The sequence below is a fragment of the Furipterus horrens genome, unplaced genomic scaffold, assembly GCF_987537825.1.
Source record: "Furipterus horrens unplaced genomic scaffold, mFurHor1.1.pri manual_scaffold_11, whole genome shotgun sequence".
In the NCBI taxonomy this organism is placed as follows: Eukaryota; Metazoa; Chordata; class Mammalia; order Chiroptera; family Furipteridae; genus Furipterus; species Furipterus horrens.
The window spans coordinates 43,608,967-43,632,203 of NW_028327181.1; the positions used below are offsets into that span (position 1 = coordinate 43,608,967).

A 23,237-nucleotide genomic window follows, 5' to 3' on the forward strand; every position below is an offset into this window, starting at 1 on the left:
TTTATATCTGCAAAATATAAAATTCTAGTATTAGTCTAATCCCTTAGGATTTGGACCTCAGGGTTTCTAGTATTTCATTTTTATTGACTCTTCAGTAAGTTACTTTTTATGAGAAACTCAAAGATTATGGAATACATACAATATTGTTGTAGTCTCTAGTTTATTATGAAAGGATTCTTCCAGTATGTACATAGGAACCAAAAAATCAGTTCATCACTCCCACTCACAACCGTACCCCAAGGGCACACCAACGGTACTTAGAAAAACTGCCTTTCCCTTAGGCAAATGTCTCTGCAAAACTGCAAAGGTCAAAATGCCCATCTGTATATCTTATATTTACAGTCCCTGACTTAATGGTGGTTCAACTCAATATATTTTTCAACTTTACGATGTTGCAAAAGCGGTATGTGCTCTGTAGAAACCAACTGGGCTAAGCTGGTTAGGTGCACTAAATGCATTTTCGACTTGACTTATAGTATTTTCAATTTACAATGGGTTTATCAGGACATAACCCCACAGTAAGTTGAGTATCTATATACTTTCTTGACGTTGAGGAAAGATGATAAAATAAAGCTCTTTCAACATAGCCTATTCATTTAGTCATGTGACCAAATACCATCTCCCACAGCCACGAGAGAATCTCACTTGTTCTCTACAAATTAGGATTCTGAGGCCCAAGTTCAAAACACTGAGTTGGAGCCAGGTCAGTGATTTTTCTGCGGTACCTATCGGCGGCATTAAGGGGAAGGTGTTAAACACTACACTTGTAGGGCCCAACCCTGAATAAGAAGGTTTTTGGGTGCAGCCTAAGGCACCTATTTAAGAGCTCCTCAGATGACTGTTCCATGACCTGGGTTGCAAAGGAAGTGGCGTGCTCAGATTTGACAAGATGTTACTTTTCCTCCGTCATGCATTAAATCCCACACTGGGCTTCATGAAATAGATAAGAAAAATAACTCACCATAATCCCCCTTTTGCCATGACATAGGTAGATCTGGTCTGCCAGATGTTGATAAAATAAGAGAAAAGAGGGCAACAAATCAATAGAGCACTATCTTATGGCAGAGATGCCTGTATGAGTGACACACCCCAGCGGAAAACGGACCCACCCTCACCTACAGTTAGAGCTGCATGGACGGCACCTGACCTCATGCCACCACTGAACACCACCTGACATCCTTAGAAGTCACAGTCGGTCGGGGGGAAAGCAGTTTTTCCTTTAAAAACAGAAGTGGCAGTGTATTAAGGTGTCTTTCACTGAGTCTAAACAGGAACTATCAAAGACAAAGGGTTTAAGTCAGCGATTTCTAACGTTTCTCACCTCGTGGCGCACATTACTAAAATCCTGCGGCACACCAAAAAATTATTTTTCACCCACCTGACAAAAAGTATAGGTATAGTTTTGACTCATTCACATCGCACCACTATTATTGTTGGCTGCTGTCACTCTATTTGACAACCTAAGGGAAAAGGCCAGTGCCCCTGACTAAACAGGCAGGAAGCGCATGTTTTAAAAATTCTTGAAGCACACCGGCTGAAATTGCTGATTAAAGCCACGGATTTGGGTGCCGCTGAGACTGGAATTATAAGCTGTCACTAGAAATTCCCTACAACAAAAAGGGATTTAGAGTTCGATAAAACTAAGTCAAAGGTCTATGTTTTCTGGACAGCTTGGCCAGTTCTTCTCTGATGTGCTGCACAGAAACCTCATCTCTTCTCAGCTTCGCTTGCTTCAGGGCTTCCTGGTAGGTCTCTCTTGCTTGTGCATAGTGTTCTAAAATAACCCAGAGAGAAGGCAGAAGAAGAAAAAGTGTGTTTGCAAAGTGATCCTGCAGAGAAAGTCGCAGTCTAACACAGGTCTAGGTTACTGTGTGCTCACTAAGTGCCAGGCCAGGCCACCGCACAAGCTGGCCCAGGTGTGGCGAGCTCTACCCCGGGAGCGCTGTGGACCCCGAGGCCAAGGACTTCACTAGCATGAAAAGGACCTGTCACCCCAGGTCTCTGGAAATTGTAGGTGAGGCCGAGTAATATGGCACAGTACTCCGTGTTAGCAGCTTCGTACGTACACTGTTAAGAACAAATTAAGCTGCATGAGTGAAAACACTTAGAAATCTGTAGAGCGTTACAGAAAACGACGTGCTGTCGCTGCTGTTTTCTCTGCATTGATGGGGTTCAGTGGGGTAAGGCAGGACTCTGGAAGTTATGTAAATTGAGCACAGTGGCATTTCAGCCAAACATAAATCCTTTTAATTAGAGGACTTAAATTTTAATTGTGGAGCTTCCTCACTGCCCCACCTTGCCCTCCCAAAGTACCATTTCACAATTTATAAATCCAGTAACACCCCTCCCTACCTGAAGCAAGTCAGTTAAAGAGTTCATAGCTCCCTACCTCTGTGCATCAGAATTGCAGCCAGATTACTGAGCACCACGTGTAGCTCGGGGTGTTCTGTTCGTCTTGCCAGATCTGATGCCCTCTGCACATAAACAGAAGCCTCGTCCAAGTGGCCTTGTGCATCCAGGCTGGTAGCCAGGTCACTCATCAGCACAATGGTCTATCCATGGGAGAAAAAAAACAGGCAGCTTTAAAAAAAGAAAAGAAAAAAAACCCCACCTACACAGATTAAATGTTACTTTGGGGTTTTATAAACTGTACACTTAAATTTTCATCTTTCCTAGCATTCCATGAAAGGGGAGGGACATGAGCCTATAACAAATATGTACCTTTAGCGTTCACAGTGTATTATGGACAAATGATACAAATCTAGAAACTAGAAAAATGATACAAATCTAGAAACTGGGGAACAAGATGAACATTGTTAATATAATTATCATTAGAAATGAAAAATAACAGCAAAAACAAGCTAGAATATCCCATTTAAAGTTCAGCAATCTTAAGCCAGCCCCTGGAGCTATATTGTAGTATAATGTTCCTGGTGGTGACCCTGAGACTCATCAAGAAGAAATGTATATCCATTTTAGGAAGATTCCCAGTAAGAGTTTTTTAAATGCTGGTACTAAGACAGGCAGGACATACCTCCTCCACTGAAGACATGCTAAAGTCCCCAGTTCTAGTACAGTATTCCCTCACTAATCGTGGTATTACGTTCTAGACCCCCCTGCCCCTGCGCAATAGGTGAAAATCCACGAAGTAGGAACCTTACATTTATTTTAGTATTTAAATATATTTTTAAGGCTTTATAAACCCTTCCCACACACTTATAAACCGTTCCCAGTCCCTTAACCTTTTCCACACTTTTATAAACACTACTTATGTTCTTGAACATATTCTACGCTCTTAAACCTATGTAACTTTAACAACATACATATACAGTACCGCAAAATCCCATGATATAGTGAAAAGTCCACGATAATTAAATATATTTTTTAAAATCCCGTGATACAGTGAGGCCGCGATAAGTGAACCGCGATATAGAGAGGGACTACTATACTTAGTGATTTGAAGTCCATGTTTGTCTTATTATTCCTTAATGATATTCCATTAACGGGATTCTAGAAAAAATTCTGAATCCCTTTCCTGAAGGTAATTCATAGCCCATAACTTGCCCTGCCCATCTACCCCAGCCTTGGGACACGTTCAGTCCAGTTAAAAGTTTTATGTCTTTTTTTTGGAAGTACCAGGCACTCACAAAGGGATCCACTTGTTACACCTACGAACTTAATTTGAAAGCAGAGACGCAAAGAGATGATTTTCAATTCAATTCAGTTCAATTCAGTGTGTTTAGTGTTCTAACAAAGTCTGCATGCTGCTGTGCTTAAATTCTGTCAGTGGTTCTTACTTCTTAATGCAGTCCCTCCATTCTTCTTTGCCCCACTTTCCTGTCATTTTATCTGTGGGGCAAGGGAAGCAAGGATCTTCAGGTGCTGACCTGTTCCTCATGAGTCAACATTCTGAAATATGTGCTGTGTACTCTGAAGCCCCAGAAGCAGGTGGGTGCCTGGCCAGACCTGCCTTTTAGAAAGGTTGCTCTGATGTGTGAACCAATATTCATTCAAAATGTTCTGGGCATGTCCAGTGGCTGATCAGCAGCCTCAACTACTTTCTGAAACAAGCAGCTGGGGGTGGGGAGTGGTGGTAGAAAAATGAATGGGCTGGGGCATGAGGAGGAGGGTATATAGGGGACCATCTGCTGACTATCTGTTCCCAATGAGAGTGGCATCTCACACTTATAAATCCTGAAACCTCTGTTTTCCTCACTTACCTGTGGGTGTGTTTCTCCTAGTATTTCTTCTGAAATATGCAAAGCTTTCTCATACATCCTTTGTGCCTGTGATGGCCGCTTGGACAACAGAAGGTAGCGAGCATAGGCATCTAAGCACATTCCAAGGAGCAGGTGGGTATTGGCTTTCTCTTCCACTAAAAGGGAAATTAAAGTGCTGTGAGTCCAAGCACTGGCCAACCTGCCCTAATCGTTTTTCTTATCAAGACCCACCGAATGTTCCACGTTACGTAAGTACTACTAGCCTGACAGGCCCTGGCTGGTTTAGCTCATTGGATTGAGCGTCGGCCTGCGAGCTAAGTGTCGCTGGTTCGATCTTCCAGTCAGGGTACATCAGAGAAGGAAAACTCTGACTCCAAAAAACCTCCGCTGCCTTGCGGCATACCTCTTCAGGGGAAAGGCTAAGGGAGTAAACCCCGACAGAAAATCCGGAGCCGGAGTCCCTAAGGCGGTTTGACGTTGTAGTCAACACCGGCAACTCCTGCGGCGCACCTGAAGCCAAGCTGTATTGACTCCGTCTTTCCCTTGGACCCTTCAGCTGCGAAGAGAGGGGGGGTCTGCTGCATGGGCAACAGCAGACCCTCCATATCACCCTGCCCAGGCTCTGTAGCTTCAGCGTCATCGCAAGATGTCGATTCAACACGGGAGGAGACAGATACCGTGTCACTCCCGAGTCGGACTGCACAGCCATTCTCGGCGGTGCAGATAGACTCTTAAGAAGCTACACCATCGTCTCTCGAGACGGACGGCTGCCGACGACGACGACGACGACGACGACGACTAGCCTGACAATTAAGGCAGATTAACATCTAAATCGGTTCCTGTACCCAATTCCAACATGTGTGTGTAGGCAGGCATAGGGTCCCCCACCGGCTCGTAATTCTCAGACATCAGTCAAGTATCCAAGAATTCAACTCCATTCTGACACCATCTACCCAGAGAAAGCATCAGATTCCACAGGTTGATGGGTCAGTCCTACAAGACTGCACTCCTCACGCCCCAACTTAGACACCAGTTACAAGCCCAGGTTGTTACCTGTGCTTCAGAGTAGCTACAAATTGGAGCTTTCCAACTACGCCCTGCAACTCAGGATGCTGACTGCAAGTCCAGGTTGTTAGCTATACTTGTGACTGGCTATACACCAGAGGTTCCCAGAACTCCCTCCTTGGGTTCGATGAGTGTGCTAGAGCAGCTCACGAACTCAGAGAAACGTTACTTACTAGACTGCTGGTTTATTGTAAAAGGACAGCCAGCCAGAAGCACTAGGCCAGGCAGTAGAAAGGGATGTGGAGCTCCCACGACCTCTCCAGGTGCACCACTGTCCACACATGTCCCTAAGTTGAGCAGCCCAGAAACGCTACAAACTCTGTCCTTTGGGGGTTTTATGGAGACTTCATCCCATAGCCATGACATTGAACACTAACTACTGGCAACTGGTTTAACCTCCAGCCCACCCAGGTGGTCACCAGGGTGGGACTGGAATGTTGGCTCCACTGGCAAACAGCCCCCATCCTTAGACCTCCTGAATGACCAAATACATATTTCTTATAAATCACAATATCACACACCCAATTAAATGACAAACTTTTCCCCACTTTTATTTTTGCCTTTTTTAACTGTTCTTTTACAGTTGTCCCAATTTTTCCCCATTGCTGCCCCCCACCCTATGTGCCTCTTTCACACACCCCAACTGGGAATCAAACCTGCAACCTAGTTATGTGCCCTGACTGAGAATCGAATCAGGACTCCTCACTCCGAAGGATGATGCTTAACAAACTGAGCCATGCCAGTTGGCTTTTTACCCACTTTTCAAGATTGAGTCACACATTGATTAAAATGTGGAATATTATTTTTAGTTTTAAACTAATATTTAGCAGATACATGTGAAGATAAAACTCAAAGTAGAATGAATTAACAAAGAAAGTCTAGGGACAACGAAAACGTTTTAAGGTGCAAAAAAATGTAGTAAGAAACCATAGACTATTAGAATCCTGAAATGGAAAGTCACAAGCCAAATTGTAAGAACGATTTTAAAGATCCATTTTTTGAAGAATAAAAGTTGTGATATAGCACCTCTTGACACACATTACAAAACTGACTACATGACGTCTGAAGAAAACACCAAACGCCATGGAGACATGGAGAACACAGATCTAGCTCTTAAGAGACAGTGACTTTGTTTACTTACAGCTGTATCTCAAGGTCTAGTAATGTGTCTGGCATGTAACAGGCCTTCGCTTGTATTTCTTAACTGACTGGTTGAACAAATAAAAAGAATTAAAAACAAAGGTACTGAACTAAATATGGAAAAGACGTAATGAAACTAAAAATTAATAGAATTAAACAACATTGTCACTCCACTGACCTATGAAAACTCGATATAGATATGTCATTACAAATCAGTAAGAAAAGTGGGGACTAATAAAACAGTTCTGAGCTAAAACCTGTCCATGATGGTGGAGAAAATTATATTGCCACCACTTACCACATTAAAAAGTACATCCTAGGTACAATAGCTCAGTTGGGTGGAGCATCATCCTGATACACCAGGCTGATCCCCGGTCGGGGCACATACAGGAATCAACCATTGAGTGCATAAATAAGTGGAACGACAAATCAGTGTTCTCTCTCCCTGATCCCCCTAAGATCAATTAAAAATTTAAAATTCTAGGTCACAGAGAAAAAAACAGATGGGGAAAGGGAAAGGCAGAAGAATGTTAAACTGTACTCATCTTACAGAAAAAAACTGAAAACAAATTTTTTCTGAGCCAAGTATGTCTGGAAGAAACTTTTAACTTTTAGGTTAGCGCTAACAGAACTGAAAATCATGCGTATGCCTTCCTTTCAGAATATATGAATGGAGGTTTAGTGAGTAAAATGTCCCTATAGTTAAAAACCTGAAAACAAAATAAATAACAAAAATGGAATACATTTTTTAGAATGCAACAATTAGACCAAACATCACTTTTAATACTAATTTAAATAGGTTGTAAGATTACCACAAGACAATGATATTTAAATTAGGTTTAAAAAAATATCTAAAAGCCTTCTACAAAAGACACATAACAAATGACTCAGAAAAAGGTAAAAGGGTAGGATATAGTCAATAATGTAAAATTAAAATCTGTGACAAATAGGACAAAAATCATTTTTTTCTGATGCAGGAATAATGAAGATATATCTAGGACTGTTTAAACAGCCTAGATATCATGTATAAAGAAAAGATCACAAAAGCAAAAATTTTTTCTGGAACTAAACAAAATCAAGACTTGGGACAAAACTATAAACCAACTAGACATAACAGACATATGTAACACACCGCCCAACAATGAAGAAATACTCTTTCCTCTTAAATGCACATGCAGCATTCTTCAGGAAAAAAACATACATTGGGCTATAAAATAAGTCTCAATAAAAGGACTGAAATCACATAAAGCATGTTCTCTGACCACAACAGAATGAACTTAGAAATCAACAACAGATGAAAATTTGAGGAATTCACATACATATGGAAATTAACCAAAATGCTCCAAAATACCCTAAGAATAGAAAATACTTTGAGATGTGAAAATGAAAACTACACATCAAAATTTATGTGATGCAGCTAAAGCAACAGAGGAAAAGTTATAGTTGTGAATACCTATGTATATTAGAAAGATCTTAAATCAATAATGTAATCTCCCACCTAATACACTAGTAAAAGAGCAAAATAAACCCAAAGCACACAGAAGACATAATAAAGATCAGAGTGGAAATAAATGAAATAGTAAAACAATAGAGAAAATGAAACGACAAATTGGCTCTTTTTGAAAATATCAACAAGACTGACAAGGAGAAACTGAATAAAATAGGATGATCCTTCATAAACAGACTGGTAAACATAATGTAGAGAAGGTAAATCATTTCATAAATTACGTTAATATATCACATTCCAGCAAATTCTTACATAGTATTTAATGAACACTAGTCACAGTCCTATAGCATTTAATTTCCATAACAACTCCATAAGGCAAGTTCTACTATTTTATTGATGAGGAAAGTGGAAAAAGTAAAGTAACTTGTCTATAGTCACACTAGTAAGTGTAAAAGCCAGATTTCGAACTCAGGTTCAAGACTTCAGGCACTCATGAAACTAAATATGCCACCAAAAATCCTTCAACTTTCCAGAAATATCTTGATTAAAATATAAAAATGAATGAACCTTTCAGCTCAAGGAAAGGAAGAAGAAGGAATCAATAGGAAAAAAAAAAAACAAACATACCTTTTAAAAAGAATAAATAACTCCATGAAATTAAAAACTGGGAAAGGAATATGTTCTCGGGTACTTAAGAGAATACTGTAAAGTATGCTTTCAAAATGTAATTCTGTAAGAAAGGTTTCTTCTAGGAAAATATAGCTCTCCAAATCCTTTCACCCATTCACTTATTCAACAGATATTTATTAACACTGTGTTCTTGGCACTGTCCTGGCTACTGAAATCAAATCAAGAAAAATGGAAGGACCTTAAATTTACGATTAAGGAAGGAAGAGAAAAAGTTGCCAAATAATCAACTCTAAGCGAGATCTGGCCCGTATGGTTTCACAGATGCCACTGCTTTGAAGGAACAGAGCATTTCTATGTAAAGCCCATACCTATTCCAAAACAGAGCATATAGGAAGCATCCCAATTCATTTTATCACATTAACACAATCCTGTGAAGACAAGCACAATAAACTATGGATCTCACATAAGAAAATAAATGCAAAAGTTCTAAATAAAATCTCAGCATTAAATATCCAACAGTATACTGAACAATTTACCATTACTAGCAAGCCTGGTTTGCTTTAGATATATAATAATAAATCTATTCGTAACAGCTGGCACCAAATTAGGTAGAAGGCAGTTGTCCACCACCACTATTACTCAATGTTGTTCTGTGATTATAGCCAATGAACTAAATTTAACGGGAAAGGGGAAACACACAGAAGTATACTATATCTAAAAGAAAACAATTATCATGGTTTCTCAACTATATAATTACACATCTGGAAACAGTGTGAATACCAACTGAAAAGCAAATAGTTTAGTCAAGTAACCACTTGGAATCCAATGTAATAAAATAGATGTCACATCTATGTGAATAAGTCTGTAAGCAACAGCCATCTCATGTTCCTCAATAGGAAGACTCAATATTGCAAAGACTGTAGTACGAGACTTCTCTTGCTGGCACAGCTGCCCTTTGTCCCAGCATCCACTCCTTTCAAGCAGAGGGGACTCCCATCCTCTGTTAGGAATGGATTCTGATCAGTTTTAGCCAAGCATGGTAATCCCATTTCTCTTGCCAAAGACTGGGCTAGAAGCACCACGCAACCCAATTCTAGCCAATGAGAAGTAAGGATAACTCTATTTGTGGACTCCAAGAAAAAATCCCTCGCATTCTAAGAGAAACAAAGAAGTCTCCTTTTTGGCGACTCTGGATGAGATTCTGGGGACCTGGTATAGTCACTTTGCAACCACAGAGGAGGCAGGAAGAGAAGCCAACACACTGAGAATGACAGTGAGGAGGGACGGAGAGAAATGTGTCCTTCAGGATGCAGGGAGCCATACATGTAACAGCTGACTCAACAGCCTGTCCCCTTCTGCTCAATTGCCAGTCACAAGAGATAAGTGTCATTACCGTTAAATTTAGTTTAGTTGAAATTTTCTATTTGCTGTCAAATAGTAATTAAATTATTCAGATGGCAAGCTCTCAAACTAACTTATACACATAATGCAAACCTAATAATTCAGTCTCAAAGCACTTGGGGACTTGACAAAATAATTTCAAATTCAGGTGTAAATACCTAAAATTCATGAGAAAATAAAATAGGAAAAATTTTTGCATAAGGAGTATTTGTGACCTCGGGGTGGTGAACACACAACACAGTGTACAGATGACGTGTTGCAGAACTGTGTGTACCTGCAACCTGTACAAAATGTTCACCAGTGTCACCCCAATACATTCAATAACAAGGAAAAAAGGAGCATTTGTGAGATCTCTATTAACATGTAACTCAAACATAATACCATATATTAATAATCCAAGCAATGTATACTGTTGTAAGTTTCATCACATGAATAAATCTAAATGAAAAAACCCAAGAGAAAGACAAGCATATACTTATTAACACGCTGCGTACTGGGGTATTTAAATGCCTTTTAGAAATGACGAGAATTCTCGCCACCCGTACACAATGTGTTAATACGTAAGTGCATAATGATGATAGATTCTCTCTATAGAAATAAAGAAAAAGAAAAATTAGAAGGAAAGATGGGTGAATATCTGACTTCAAAACTGGAAAATACCTTTTTCTAATCATTAAGCTCTGAAAGAGCAGGGCCTTTTGCCCACTTCCCTGTACACAAATCCTAGAACAATAGCTGGCATAGAGCAGCTACTCAATATTTATTAAAAATTAACAAAAGCAAAGAAAATAGACATAAAGAATTCATATCCAATCCCAGAAAGATTAAAGGCTGGTACAAGTTATACTGTATGATTCAGTTATGTAAATTTTAAAAAGAAACATACAAAAACTATCTTCTGTACAGAGGCAGAAATTAAGGAAAGTGAATGATAAAGATCAGGAGAGCAGCATCTCTGAGGTGGGAAGGGAAACGGGACGGGGCCCGGCACACACACATCTTGAAAGGTACTGTTCATATTGGGCAATTGCCTGTGCTCTTGCTTCATTAAACCATACAAATATTAGTTTCACCTTTCTTTTCGATTAAAACAAACAAAAAAACCAACTATATATACACAAATAAGGGAAAGAAAGAAGCCAGTGACAAGCAAGCCACTGTGTAAGGGCCCCAGAAAAAGCTTGGGAATTAAATCAACTACTACAATGAAGAGAAGAACTTGTCATGAACTCAATGGATTGAGTGTTGCCCTGTGAACCAGAGTCACTGGTTCAACTCCCGGTCAGGGCACATTCTGGGTTGTGGGCCTGGCCCCTGGTTGGGAGTGCATGAGTGGCCACGAGTCAATATATCTCTCATACATTAATGTTTCTCTCCTTCCTCCCTCCCTGCCCATCTCTCTTAAAAATAAATAAATATTTTTAAAAAAATCTAGTTAACTACCAACTTCAGAGGGAACAAAAGGTTGTACACAAAAGAAAATGTAATTATGTAATCATATTACTAGATCAGCAGCTACTACTATTATATGTTCAAAATAATAAAAAATTGGACTAAATCTTCACTTTTCTGTAAGTCAATAGATTCTAAAAATATAGCAAGAAATAATTTTTGTTATTTAGAAAAATAAAAATCCCCTATAAATTTACCAACCACAGATAATCATTTTATCTACATTTTGTTTTCAATCAACCCTCATTCTATACTTATATTTAATCTACATATTTTAGAAAATAAGGCTCCTCCTAACAACACAGTTTTGTAATCTACTGTTTGCACTTAATTTTGTATGAGCCCTTCTTCAGTAATTACGCAGATACACACAATATGAGGAACAAAATGCGTACCCTTGACCAAGTTGTTTTCTTTTGGTGGGGGTGGTTAGCAATAAAACCATTTTATTAACTGACCAAAGCACTACATTTTGTTTTCTGATTTGAAGTAAAACCATTACACACAGTTCTATACCAAGTTTTTATGTGCTGTGAAGTTATCTCCTCTTGAGATACAGTTAGTCATGCCAATAAAAAGCACATGAGCCCCGGCTGGTGTGACTCAGTGGATGGAGCGACAGCCTGAGAACCAAAGGGTTGATGGTTCGATTCCCAATCAGGACACGTGCCTGGGTTGCGGGCCAGGTCCCCAGTTGGGGACGCACAAGAGGCAACCACACATTGATGTTTCTTTCCCAATCTTTCTCCCTCCCTCCCCTCTCTAAAAATAAATAAATCAATATCTTAAAAAGGGGGGGGGCACATGATTTTGATAATGGATTTACTTGGTTCAAAACTGAGTGGGGATATATTCCTTTAGAAAAAAATATTAAGAATAACATATTTTCTTTATTGCATAACTAGTAAAATGTAACAATGTTTATAACAGAAATAAGTTTGCTCTTTGCAACAAGAATTCCTTTGCCTGGCCCTGGCAAGGTAGCTCAGTTAACTGAGCATCATCCCAATATGCCAAGGTTGCGGGTTCAATCCCCAGTCAGAACATATATAAGAATCACTCAATGAATGCTTAAATAAGTGGAATAACAAATTAATGCTTCTCTCTCCCATTCTCAAATCAATAAATAAAATTTTAACACAAAATTCCTTTGCCTGAAAAAAGGTGTTTTCATAATATATTACTAAATTTTTAGAATTCAGGCTACTTCTGTATGCTATACTGTATAACAGTATATACAGTGTTCCTAATCTGTTTCTTCAAATGTAAATAGTATTAGGGCGAAAACAGGCCTTGAGATACACATAACAAAAAATAGTAGTGTGAATATGGATGATTTTTATTTTCTTCGTAACAGTTTCCAAATTTTCCTCAATGCACTGGTATTACTTTTGGAACCAGAAAAAGTAGCTTTACACCCTTAAGAAACTGTCTGTAGTCAATGCTAATACATGAAAGATAGCAAGGGTGTAGACGGCCATACTTGCTTTTTATATCTCTTGTGAATTTCCTCAAAGCATTCCACACTGCACTGAAACTTTTACTTGTTTTGTTGAGTCTTTTAGTCTTTCATTCAACAATTACTGAGCCTCAATTATGTGCTGGGCACAGCTCTAGGTACTGAGGATACAGCAGTTAATAAAACAGATGAACTCTATCCCTCTTTGACAGAGAAGACAAATACTAAAAGCACTTGAACAAAAATATACTTTTAGTGGCAATACAAACCCAAGCACACAACACAGACACATATTTAAGTGTGAATAAGAAAAGCAGACTTCCGGCCAAGATGAAGGTGTAGACAGACACGCTTCGTCTCCTTTCACAACCATAAGAAGAATTACATCAACCTCAAAACTAAAAACAACCAGAACTATCAGAAAACTGAATTGCAAGGAAGTCCAGCAAGCGAAGATATAAAGAAGTAATACTCATCCAGACAAGTAGGAGGGGTGGAGAGAACGCAATGTGGCGGTGGTGATGGCGGCGGCGGCGGCGGCAGCAGCGGCAGCAGCAAGGCAGTGGCTGTGGCCAGCCGGTGGAAAGAGCAGTCACATTATAAAAGCCAAGAGGGACAACTGAGGAGCAATCCCAACCCCAGACCAGACCACGCAGTAACTCACGGTCCCAGCACCGGGGAAAATAAAGCCTCATTGCTTCTGACTGTGAAAACCAGTGGGTGTTGGGGTAGAGGAAGAAACTGCTTGTCTCTCAGCAGAGTCCACTTGCTTAGAGGGTCCCTATAGTCCTAGAATGTCTGCAAACCCACCCACTGTGGGAACCACAACCAGGGCAACAGCTAGAGAGGCAGCAGTCCCATACAGAAGTGGGTGAGTGCCTGGAAAAGGGGCAAGTGCTGAGCAAGTGGCATTGTTCCCTCTCAGACCCCTCCACCACATACAGTACCACTATGTGGTGAAACAGGTCGCCCTGCACTGACGAATACCTAAGGCTCCGCCCCTAACAATATAACAGGTGCCACAGCTCTACCTAAGACACAGCGGCAAACAAACACAGGAGGCTGTCAAGATGAGGAGACAGAGAAGTATGGTCCAAAAGGAGGAGCAGATCAAGGTTCCAGGGGGAGAACTAAGTGATGAGAAGATAGCCAACCTAACAGACACAGAGTTCAAAACACTGGTGATAAATATGCTCACAGACTTGACAAATATGCTTGAGTACAGCAAAGGCAGAAGGGAAGAAGTGAAGGCTATGCTAAGTGAAATGAAGGAAAACCCACACAAAACCAATGGGTTCAAATCAATGATTTGGAACATAAGGAAGAAATAAACAGTCAACCAGTACAGAATGAGGAAACAAGAATTAAGAAAAATGAGAGACTTAGGAACTTTTGGGACAACTTTAAACGTGCCAGCATCTGAATCACAGGGGTGCCAGAAGAAGAGGAAAAGCAAGAAATTGAAAACTTAGTTGAAAAAATAATGAAAGAAAACTTCCCTAATTTGGCAAAGGAAATAAACATAGAAGTTCAGGAAGCACAGTCCCAAACAAGCCAGACCCAAAGAGGACCACACCAAGACACATCATCATTAAAATGCCAAAGGTTCAAGATAAAGTGAGAATCTTAAAACAGCAAGAGAAAAGCAGAGAGTTACCTATAAGAGTATCAGCTGATTTCTCAAAAGAAACTTTGCAGGCAAGAAGTATTCGAAGTGATAAAAAGCAAGGAGCTACAACCAAGATTATTCTACCCAGCAAAGCTATCATTTAGAATGGAAGGGCAGATGAAGTGTTTCCCAGACACGGTAAAGCTAAAGGAGTTCATTATCACCAAGCCATTATTATATGAAATGTGAAAGGGACTTATTTAAGAAAAAGAAATAGATCAAAACTATGAACATTTAAAATGACAACAAATTCACAACTATCAACAACTGAGAAAAAGATCAAAACTATGAACATTTAAGATGACAACAAACTCACAACTATCAACAACTGAATCTAAAAAATAAAAACAAAAGAAACAACCAACCAGAAAAAGGAACAGAAAAAGAATCATAGGTATGGAGATCATTTGGAGGGTTATCAGCTGGAAGGGGGAAGGGGAAGAAATGGAGAAATGCAGAGATTAAGAAGCATATCTGATAGGTACAAAATAGACAGGGGGATATTAAGAATAGTATAGGAAGTGGAGGAGCCAAAGAATGTACACACACAACCCATGGGCATGAACTAAGTGGGATGGGATTGCTAGAGGGAAGGGGGTTACTGGGTGGAGGGGGCAAAAGGGTAAAAATTGGGACAACTTTAATAGCATAATCAATAAAATATACTTTAAAAAAAAAAAGTAAAGAATGACAAAGGACTAGGGAGATACTGAGGTGGGAGAAGAGATTGTTAGAATCAGGGTAGGCCTCGTGAGGAAGTGGTATCTGAGCACAGAACTAAATTAAGAGAGCTAGTCATATGAAGATATAGAACAGGTTAGGCAGAGGGAACAGCAAGTAAAAAGGCCTGGAGATGGCAATGAGCTTGAAATGGACAAGAATGGCAAGAAAAAGACCAGCATGGTGAACATGGAATGAGCAAGGGGGAAAGCAGATGATGCAGAAGTGGTCATTGGGGGTCAGATTACGTAGGGCCTCATAGGTCCACACAGAGATTCTGGATTTGTTCTAACAGTGATGTAAAGGCACTGACTTCTTAACAAATTACTTTGCCTCCTGCATGAATAGATTGTGTGAGGGAATGAAGGGAGTCAGGAAAACCTATGAGACACTATCACAGGTTCCAGGCAAGAGACAATGATGGCCTAGACCAAAGCGGCAGGGCAAGAGGATGAGACGTGGTCTGTATTTTGATGGTTGATCAAATATAACTTGTTGGTGAATTATATGTAAGAAATGAGGAAGAAACCAGAGATAATTCTTAGGTTCTTGGCCGAAACAACTGGGTGAATGGTGGTACCATTTACTAAATGGAGGCTTAGTGGAGAAATAAGTTGTGAATGGCAAAAATCAAGAGACCCATTTCAGACACGGTAAGTGTAAGGTGACCATTAGAAATTCACGATGTCAGGTAGACAGTCTTACCCATAAGCCTGCAGTTCGTGCACAGGTTGGGGCTGAAGATGTGAAACTGATATTAAAAGTTATGGGGCTTAAATGTTATCTCCTAGGGTGTGAGGCAGAGAAGAGGAAAAGGCAGCCAAAGACAGCCCTGAGGTCTGCTAACTTTTGAGGTGGTGAAGGGGAAGGCAAGTGACCGAGGAGGCATCCATGTTTCCAATAGGCCATAGTGATCACCTGGGTCAGGACTGCCAGTAAGTATAGTGCGTATGATAAGGAATGAGAACTACTCAAAGAACTTCAGTAGAGTGATGAAGGGAAAAAATGGTTTCTGTTCAAGAGAGAATTGGAAAACAACTGAGTACACACAGACAACTCTTTCAAGACATGATTATTGCTTTAGAGACAGCAGAGCTGACCATTAAATCTTCAGCGTCTTGCCAGCCCTTGGCATAGAGTAAATGTGCAACGGGAGAATGAAAGAATCAATGTCCAATCTGAAAACTCCCAATACTTCAAACCATGTTAAAAACCTAAATGGTTTGGAGCTAGAGAGCTTTCTGCCCATCCCATTTTATTCCTAGCTTAACTCTACTCCCTTCCCTCCATACTGAGGATGAACCGGTGTGCATCTGGGACCAAAGGTAATAAAAATTAGCATTGTGACTGGTAGCTGAACCTTCCCTTTCTGCTCCTCAATTTTCCAAAGGTTATATATAGTAAAAGTCAACAGATAAATTATGAATATGTAACCAAGGAGTTAAAAATAAAAGTGGTCAAGTCATTTAATCAGAATATCTTATTCCAAATCCTCTGCTGAGACCTTAAAAATAGGCACCTAATTTCCTAAATTCCTCCCCCGATACCCGTTACCAAAGGTTCGCAGTGAAGCCCTTTGTGGCAATGTCCAGACAGTCAATTTCCCTACCTGACAAAATGTCTTCTGCTATTTCCTTTTCTCTTTCAATTTTCCCCTCTAGAGTTGAAATGCAGAATTCATAGCCAGCAAGGGCAAATTCATGTCTGTGAAGCAAAGATCAGCAACCAGTTATTCCCCTTTTCACAAACTGCTCCTTTACCCTCATTTTCCCAGCTGGGGTTTGAATCTTACCAATAAAGTAAGGTGGGAAGAGAAATTCTGTCTCAAGTCTCTGAAGGACGGCAATCTGCCATTTCCCAAAAGCTGTGTTTTTTTTCTAGTCACCCATTTCATGTAACTTAAGAAATAAAAAGCTGGGACTGCAGCCATCGTTGTACTAACTGACCAAACCAGCAGCTTTCATCCTCTCCCTCTCAGTTTCAAGTGAGCCCGTCTACCCGGTGAAAGCCTGCGCCTGCTCAAGAGTCACACTAATGGGAATGGAGGCTGAGGCCCCCATGCATGCCCTAGGAGTCCAACTAATGGCCCCATACAATTTCTGGGGAGGGTTATTACCTTCATACTTCTTCCAAGCTGTAGTCTCTGATGGAAGTTTCTTTTACAGAAATGGCACTAGAAGGCGTTTAGCCTGACTCTAGCCCTGGACCCTCTAGCCCTCATGTCCTCTCCTGAGCAGCAGGCAGACTGACTGGATAGAACAAGCATCAACTGCTGGTTTCTGTAAAGACATGCACAGAAACATGATGGAAATTCCTTCTCCATCCAGCAGCTCCATCCTGGTTCTTGCTATTTTGGCTCTAGTTCCTTACCGGAGGTGGTACTACGGAACTCACCCCTTCCCCTCTAGCGCTTTGCTGGGGGAAACAAGGACCCCGCTGTTCTGCTCTGTTCCCAGAACAGGAGCTTCCCCAGACCCAACCACGGCAGACAGGGCTTGGTACCCAGCCAGGACGTGGAGCAGGGAAAGCTGGCCACAGGATGCTCCTAGTCAGAGCAAAGTGTCTACAAACAACTTCTGGTCTCACAGTTCTCTTAATAAAACAAAATAAAAATCACTTCTGAGGAGAGTACAGAGTAACTTACAAACTAATTATTAGTGGCTCCCACAAGTTCTCACCTCTGTAAGACTGTGACTTCTGTCTCATTCCCCAGTGTTATTAGCTTCGGGCTTCTTCTCATCCTAGGATTTCACGCCCCATTAACATTTAGTCCTGTTACTCCTCCAAGGGAGACTAATCCCAGCTGCAATGCTCCCTGGAATGGACCACTTCAAAACTTCACAAAAGACTTGAAGTCAAAGGCCCCCAGAAGCTCTTGCCTATCTAGAATCCAACCACATGCAGGGGGACTAAGCGGTTCCCGCTGAGAATGAAGGAGCTGGTCACCGGGGCAGCAGAAAGTGGGGCAGCGCCCCTGCCTCAGTGAACACTCATGCTACAGCACAGAGACTTGAGGTTATTCCAAACCTCTAGCATCCAACTTCTGCAGCAACTAAAATTATAAGGAAACGCTTGCTTTAGGTCTTTCCATAACTCATCCCAAAATGTAAGTCTCTAGAGGAGTTCTTTGCTTACACCCTAAGTGGTTTTTCTTTGAACCACACCTAGAGTGAAAGGCCCCAGGCTGCACGCATCAGCTCCTCACCTTTGGCACTCACCCAAACTGTTCTAAGCATTTCCAGTGTAGCTGACAGACTTTCTTCTTTATAAGAATTGAGACTCATCTAATACTTTTAAATTAGTACCAACTTCCTGTCCTACTTATCCAGAAGTTTCTCCTAGATATCTCCCCTTCCTAACACCTAGCTGCCAGATCTTCTCCGATGTAACAACACTGCCCACCAGTTGCTATGGGAGTATCACTAAGATACTCCCATAGCAACTCTCTCATCATTTAATTTTTTAAAATAATTTGGTTTATTTATTTGTAGAGAGAAGGGAAAGGAGAAGTAGAGGGAGAGAAACATCACTGTGTGATTGCCTCTCACTTGCACCCCCAACTGGGGACCTGACGTGCAATCTAGTCATGTGCCCTGACTGGGAATCGAGCCAGCGACACTTGGGTCGCAGGCCGATGCTCAATCCACTGAGCCACAGCAGCCAGATCTCATCATTTAATTTTATACTGAACTGACTGGTTTGCTGACACTTATAACAGCAAAATGGTTTCTTTAAAGTTTATTATCCCTAGTTGCATTTACATTGCTACCTCCTCTCTAGGAAGAAATAAAGTTCTAACAATAACTTCCCTGATTAGCTTTGTCACTGTGCAGCCGGGGTGATGGCTTATGCTCTGCTCAGCTGGCTAACAGAAATATCAGGGGCAAAACTGGGCAAGACTGAAGATTTCAAAGACAAGGGGTGGGAACACTGAATGTGACCCCATTTTTTGGAGATCCACATGATTAGTAGGTAAATAAAAATTATGTAACATCCCAGGGTCTAAGTTTTCTGCCTGCAGTCCTATTGCGTGTCTGCTGCCCCACCCAAACTCTGACTATACTTACCTATTCTGAGCAGCATAGATACTAGCCAACTTTAGAGAGATTTCAATTATTGCATTGTCTTCCTGTTGGGAAAAAGAAAAATGAAGGAAATACATTGCAAGTAAAATGTCCTTATGGAATATTTCAGATCGACTTCTAGATTGACTTTGGCCTGAAAACCATAGTCTTTATCCTTTTAGAGGAATCAGGCAACTGTGAATTCCTCAGCTACCATACTTTTGCATGAGTGAAAGACTGGCAGTTTTTATACAAGTCCTGGGTGGGAAAAATCCACCTTTTTTGGCCAAAGAAAATATTGGGGGCTGGGTGGAGTTTTCAGGAAGCAAGACTATTCTGAAACCTTAGGCAATATCCTTACCTGCTGCATGCCCCCTCCAAGCAGGTAACTCATTGTTGCTTTAAAAAGTTTTTCCGCCTAAAACCATAAGGAAAAGATTTCTCTTTTACTTGGTTGGGCCACACTATCCATATGACCCTGGATTCTAAGTACTAGTCTGATGCATCATTCCTTATAAAACACAACACACACACAGGAGAAAGGATCTTTGTGATAGGAAAAGACTAAAATACCTGGACCCCACATCCTCTGTGTACCTTAAAAACTATTCTGTGATGAGTAGAAACTTTAGAAAATTAACTTCTCATCCAAACCTACTGTGGCAGAGACTGCAACTATTCTCTAATATTTCCTCTCCTCTCCATCTTTTCAGTTCAGAATCTACTCAATGTTTAAAAGGTCAGTCTATTTTGCAGTTAGGTATGGTCATATTATTGTTTTGGCCAAAAGATGCATGCAGAAAGAATGTGAACAATTTTTAAATCTTATTTTATAAGGAAGTTGCTTGCCCTCCATCCTCTCTTCCTTCCTTCCTGCAAGCTGGAGGGGAGCCAGCTCATCCATGCAGATGGGGACATATTTAAGGAGGAACCTGGACTTCTGGACCACTTCATGGAACAAAGGTACACAGCCCTCTTCAGTGTTTAACTACCTCTGGACTAAAGCATTAAAAAGAAATACACCTCCTTCATGTTTGAGTCACTCTATTTTGGAGTCTCTTTGTTATAGTGGCTCGCCCTGTACCCTTACTAAGAGCATTCCCTTGAAACAAGTCCTTCACAAATTCAAGATTACAAAGTAATTTACTTACATTTTCAAGCTGACCCCGTATAAATGCTAAGTTGGCCATCTGAAAGCAAATTACAAATCGCTTTTCAGTTTAGAGTACTGTGTTCCTAGTTATTTCAAAACTTTTAAGCTAAAGACTGCCTTTGGCTTTCATCCTCTAAATACAAAATTGTTCAGAGAGAGAAGTATGTCACTAATCTGCTAGAAGCAAAGTACAGCAACGGTATGCTTTGTGGATGTCAACCCAAATTTAGATACTCTCATCCTTGAAGAAACAAATGTCAATATTTGTTTCTTTTTGAAACTTTGGGTACACAACACCCCAAGGGTAATAAAAATTGAAACAAACAAAAAAAACTTAGTGAAAACAAAATCTGAGAGCTTTATATTCCTGACAGGCAGGAGAGAACCAACCCTTCTGTTGCAGCTACGCTTTATCAGTGGCTCAGATATGAGTTACCAAATCGTAAGTGTAAGTGATGGCCTTCTTGTTATCACTCTGATAGGCAAGACGGAGTGCATCATGCAAAATTATTTCAGCCTCTTCTGGCTCATCTTTCATGATGCTCAACTGAAAAGAGAAAAACATGGAAAATGAAATGTAAAGAAAGAAGATGCATGTGCCACCAGACAGAAGATGATATGGCTACCCATCCCAATACATAGAACAAGGCCATTCATTCATTGATCAAATACTTACTGAATTCCTACCATACACCAGGCATTATGTCTACAATATATTGACAGGGAAGTCAGCTTCCCTTGCAGCTGCATGTGGCCAACAGATGCAGACAAAAGGAATTGAGCAATTTTTAATTATACTTTATAAGAAAGTTCTTTGTCCTATACCTTCTTTCTCTCTTCCTGTAGGCTGGATATGACCCTGTACAACAAATAAGCTTAATTACAACTAATGATAAAAGCTATGAAAAAAGTAATGAAAAAGAACAAGGGTCTCCTTTAAATGCAAGAGCCAGAGAAGCTTTCCAAGGAAGTGACAGTTAAACTGAGGTAGGAAGGATGAGAACAAGGAAATGTGGGGGGAAATGACCCACAGAGCAAAGGCCCTATAGGCTGAAGAGTTTGGTTCTTTTTCTTTTTTTAAAATATTTTATTTATTTATTTTTAGAGAGAGGGGAAGAGAGGGAGAAAGGAGGAGAGAAATATTGATGTGTGAGAGAAACACCGATGGGTTGCCTCTCCCATGCCCCCAACCTAGGCATGCGCTCTGATCGGAAATCAAACCTGTGCTGTGACCTTTCAGTTTGCAGGACAATGCCCAACCCACTAAGCCACACCAGTCATGGCAGGGGTATGGTTCTTTAAGAACCATTCAAAATGAAAAGAAACATGTGAAAGGGAAAATGGTGAACCAGAGGGTTATGATTAAATGGGCTGGCAAGGTAGGGTGGTATCATGTACAGTCTTGCAGGCCATGGCAAGGAGTCTGAATTTTATCATAAATGCAGTGGGAACTCATTCAAACTTTTTAGGCAAGAAGGTGATATGATCTGATTTTTTTTTTTTTTTAAATCACTGGCTGCTGCACAAAAAATGCAGGAAGGGGGTACTAGGACAGACAAGACTGCTAGGGAGTAGGCCGTGACAATATGGCTAGGATGATAGCAGGGAAAGTAAAAAAAGGGGCCTGATTTTTGGATTTGGTGGCAACAGGATTTGTTGCTGGGCTGTAAGTGCATTGGGACACAGCAGTAAGGTACCACAAATTTTAAGAATGACTGTGAAGTTTCCAGGATGAAAATCTGGGTAGACTGTAGTAAAGAGAAGATGGTGAAGGAAATGTGTTGGGAAGAAATTTAAAATCAAGAGTTTAGTTTTGGGCAGGTTAAGTATGAGAGGCAGGCTGAGCCTCACAATGGAGATGTCACGTCAGTAGCACAGTGCAAAATGGGAATATAAGTTTGGACGTTGTTGGCATCAAGACGGTAGTTAACTCACTAGAAGAGTTGATATAACCTCGGAAGAAGAGAAAATAGAAAAGAATGTGGTCAAAAGGGAGAGTTAAGGAATCAGAGAACCAAACCGCTAATAACCAGCACTAAAATTCACTTTCAGGACGTCACCTACTGTATATGAAAAATTCTCTATGCCCGTCCTGTCCTCGTGGCTGGACCACCGACAAAAACTATAAAACACTTCTGCTAATTTTGTTCAGAAGAGCGATTCCTGCGGGGCCACTTCATCTGCGCCTAAGGTTGCAGCGCTTTTACCGCGAGCCGTAGCGTCTGACAGCCTGGACGGATTCCAACGCCGCCCCGATTCCCCATAACCCATCTAATTCCCTCCGGGCCTCCACCGAGTCTTGGCAAACTGGGGACTGGAATGAGCATCCCGAAGGCCGCCTCACCTTGGCTCGCTTCAGCAGCAGGATGATCTCCGCCTCTGCCTCGTCCGCCGCGCCCTCGGCAGCCGCCGCGCCCGTTCCCGGCCGCTCCTCCTCCTCCACTTCCTCCTCCTCTGCGGCGGGCCTCGAGAACCACGAGAGCGCTGCGGAAGGGGGCTCCGAGGTCACCGGCCCGGCCCGCGCCGAGTCCCCTCCCGCCGGCGCCGCCCAGCCCGCAGCCCTCACCTGCCAGCAGCGGCAGCAGGCCGGCGCCCCTGCCCTCGGACGCGACTCGGAATGGCGGCGCCGCCACGTCGGGCGCCCTACACCTGGCCGGCCCGGGGAGCAAGCGCGCCGGACGGACCAGGCCCCGCCGCCCCGCGGCCCGCAAAAGGTCTAGGCCCAGGCTAGAACTCAGGAGCCGGTACATGCTCGCGCCGCGTCCTCTGCGCACTGCAGGACGAGCCAGAAGCCCAGACGTCCCGCCCCGAGCGCCA

At 41.5% G+C, this 23,237-nt stretch overlaps 1 protein-coding gene across 2 annotated transcripts; it reads right to left on the reverse strand.

Annotated features, from left to right (window-relative positions):
* Positions 1-141: 141 nt before the first annotated feature.
* On the reverse strand, positions 142-23,219 carry TTC19 (tetratricopeptide repeat domain 19). Of its 2 annotated transcripts, XM_090292312.1 has the most exons (10): positions 22,987-23,219; positions 22,765-22,904; positions 20,857-20,967; positions 20,419-20,457; positions 19,629-19,685; positions 19,271-19,332; positions 16,813-16,907; positions 4,221-4,375; positions 2,390-2,552; positions 142-1,774 (listed from the first exon to the last, which is right to left on the reverse strand). In XM_090292312.1, exons 1-10 carry the CDS (start codon positions 23,168-23,170, stop codon positions 1,641-1,643), a joined length of 1,140 nt encoding a protein of 379 aa, XP_090148438.1. In that variant the 5' UTR covers positions 23,171-23,219; the 3' UTR covers positions 142-1,640. The 2 variants fall into 2 exon arrangements, with proteins under 2 accessions (XP_090148438.1, XP_090148437.1); XM_090292311.1 differs by lacking the exon at positions 20,419-20,457 and having other exon boundaries at positions 22,987-23,212.
* Between the last annotated feature and the right edge of the window lie 18 nt (positions 23,220-23,237).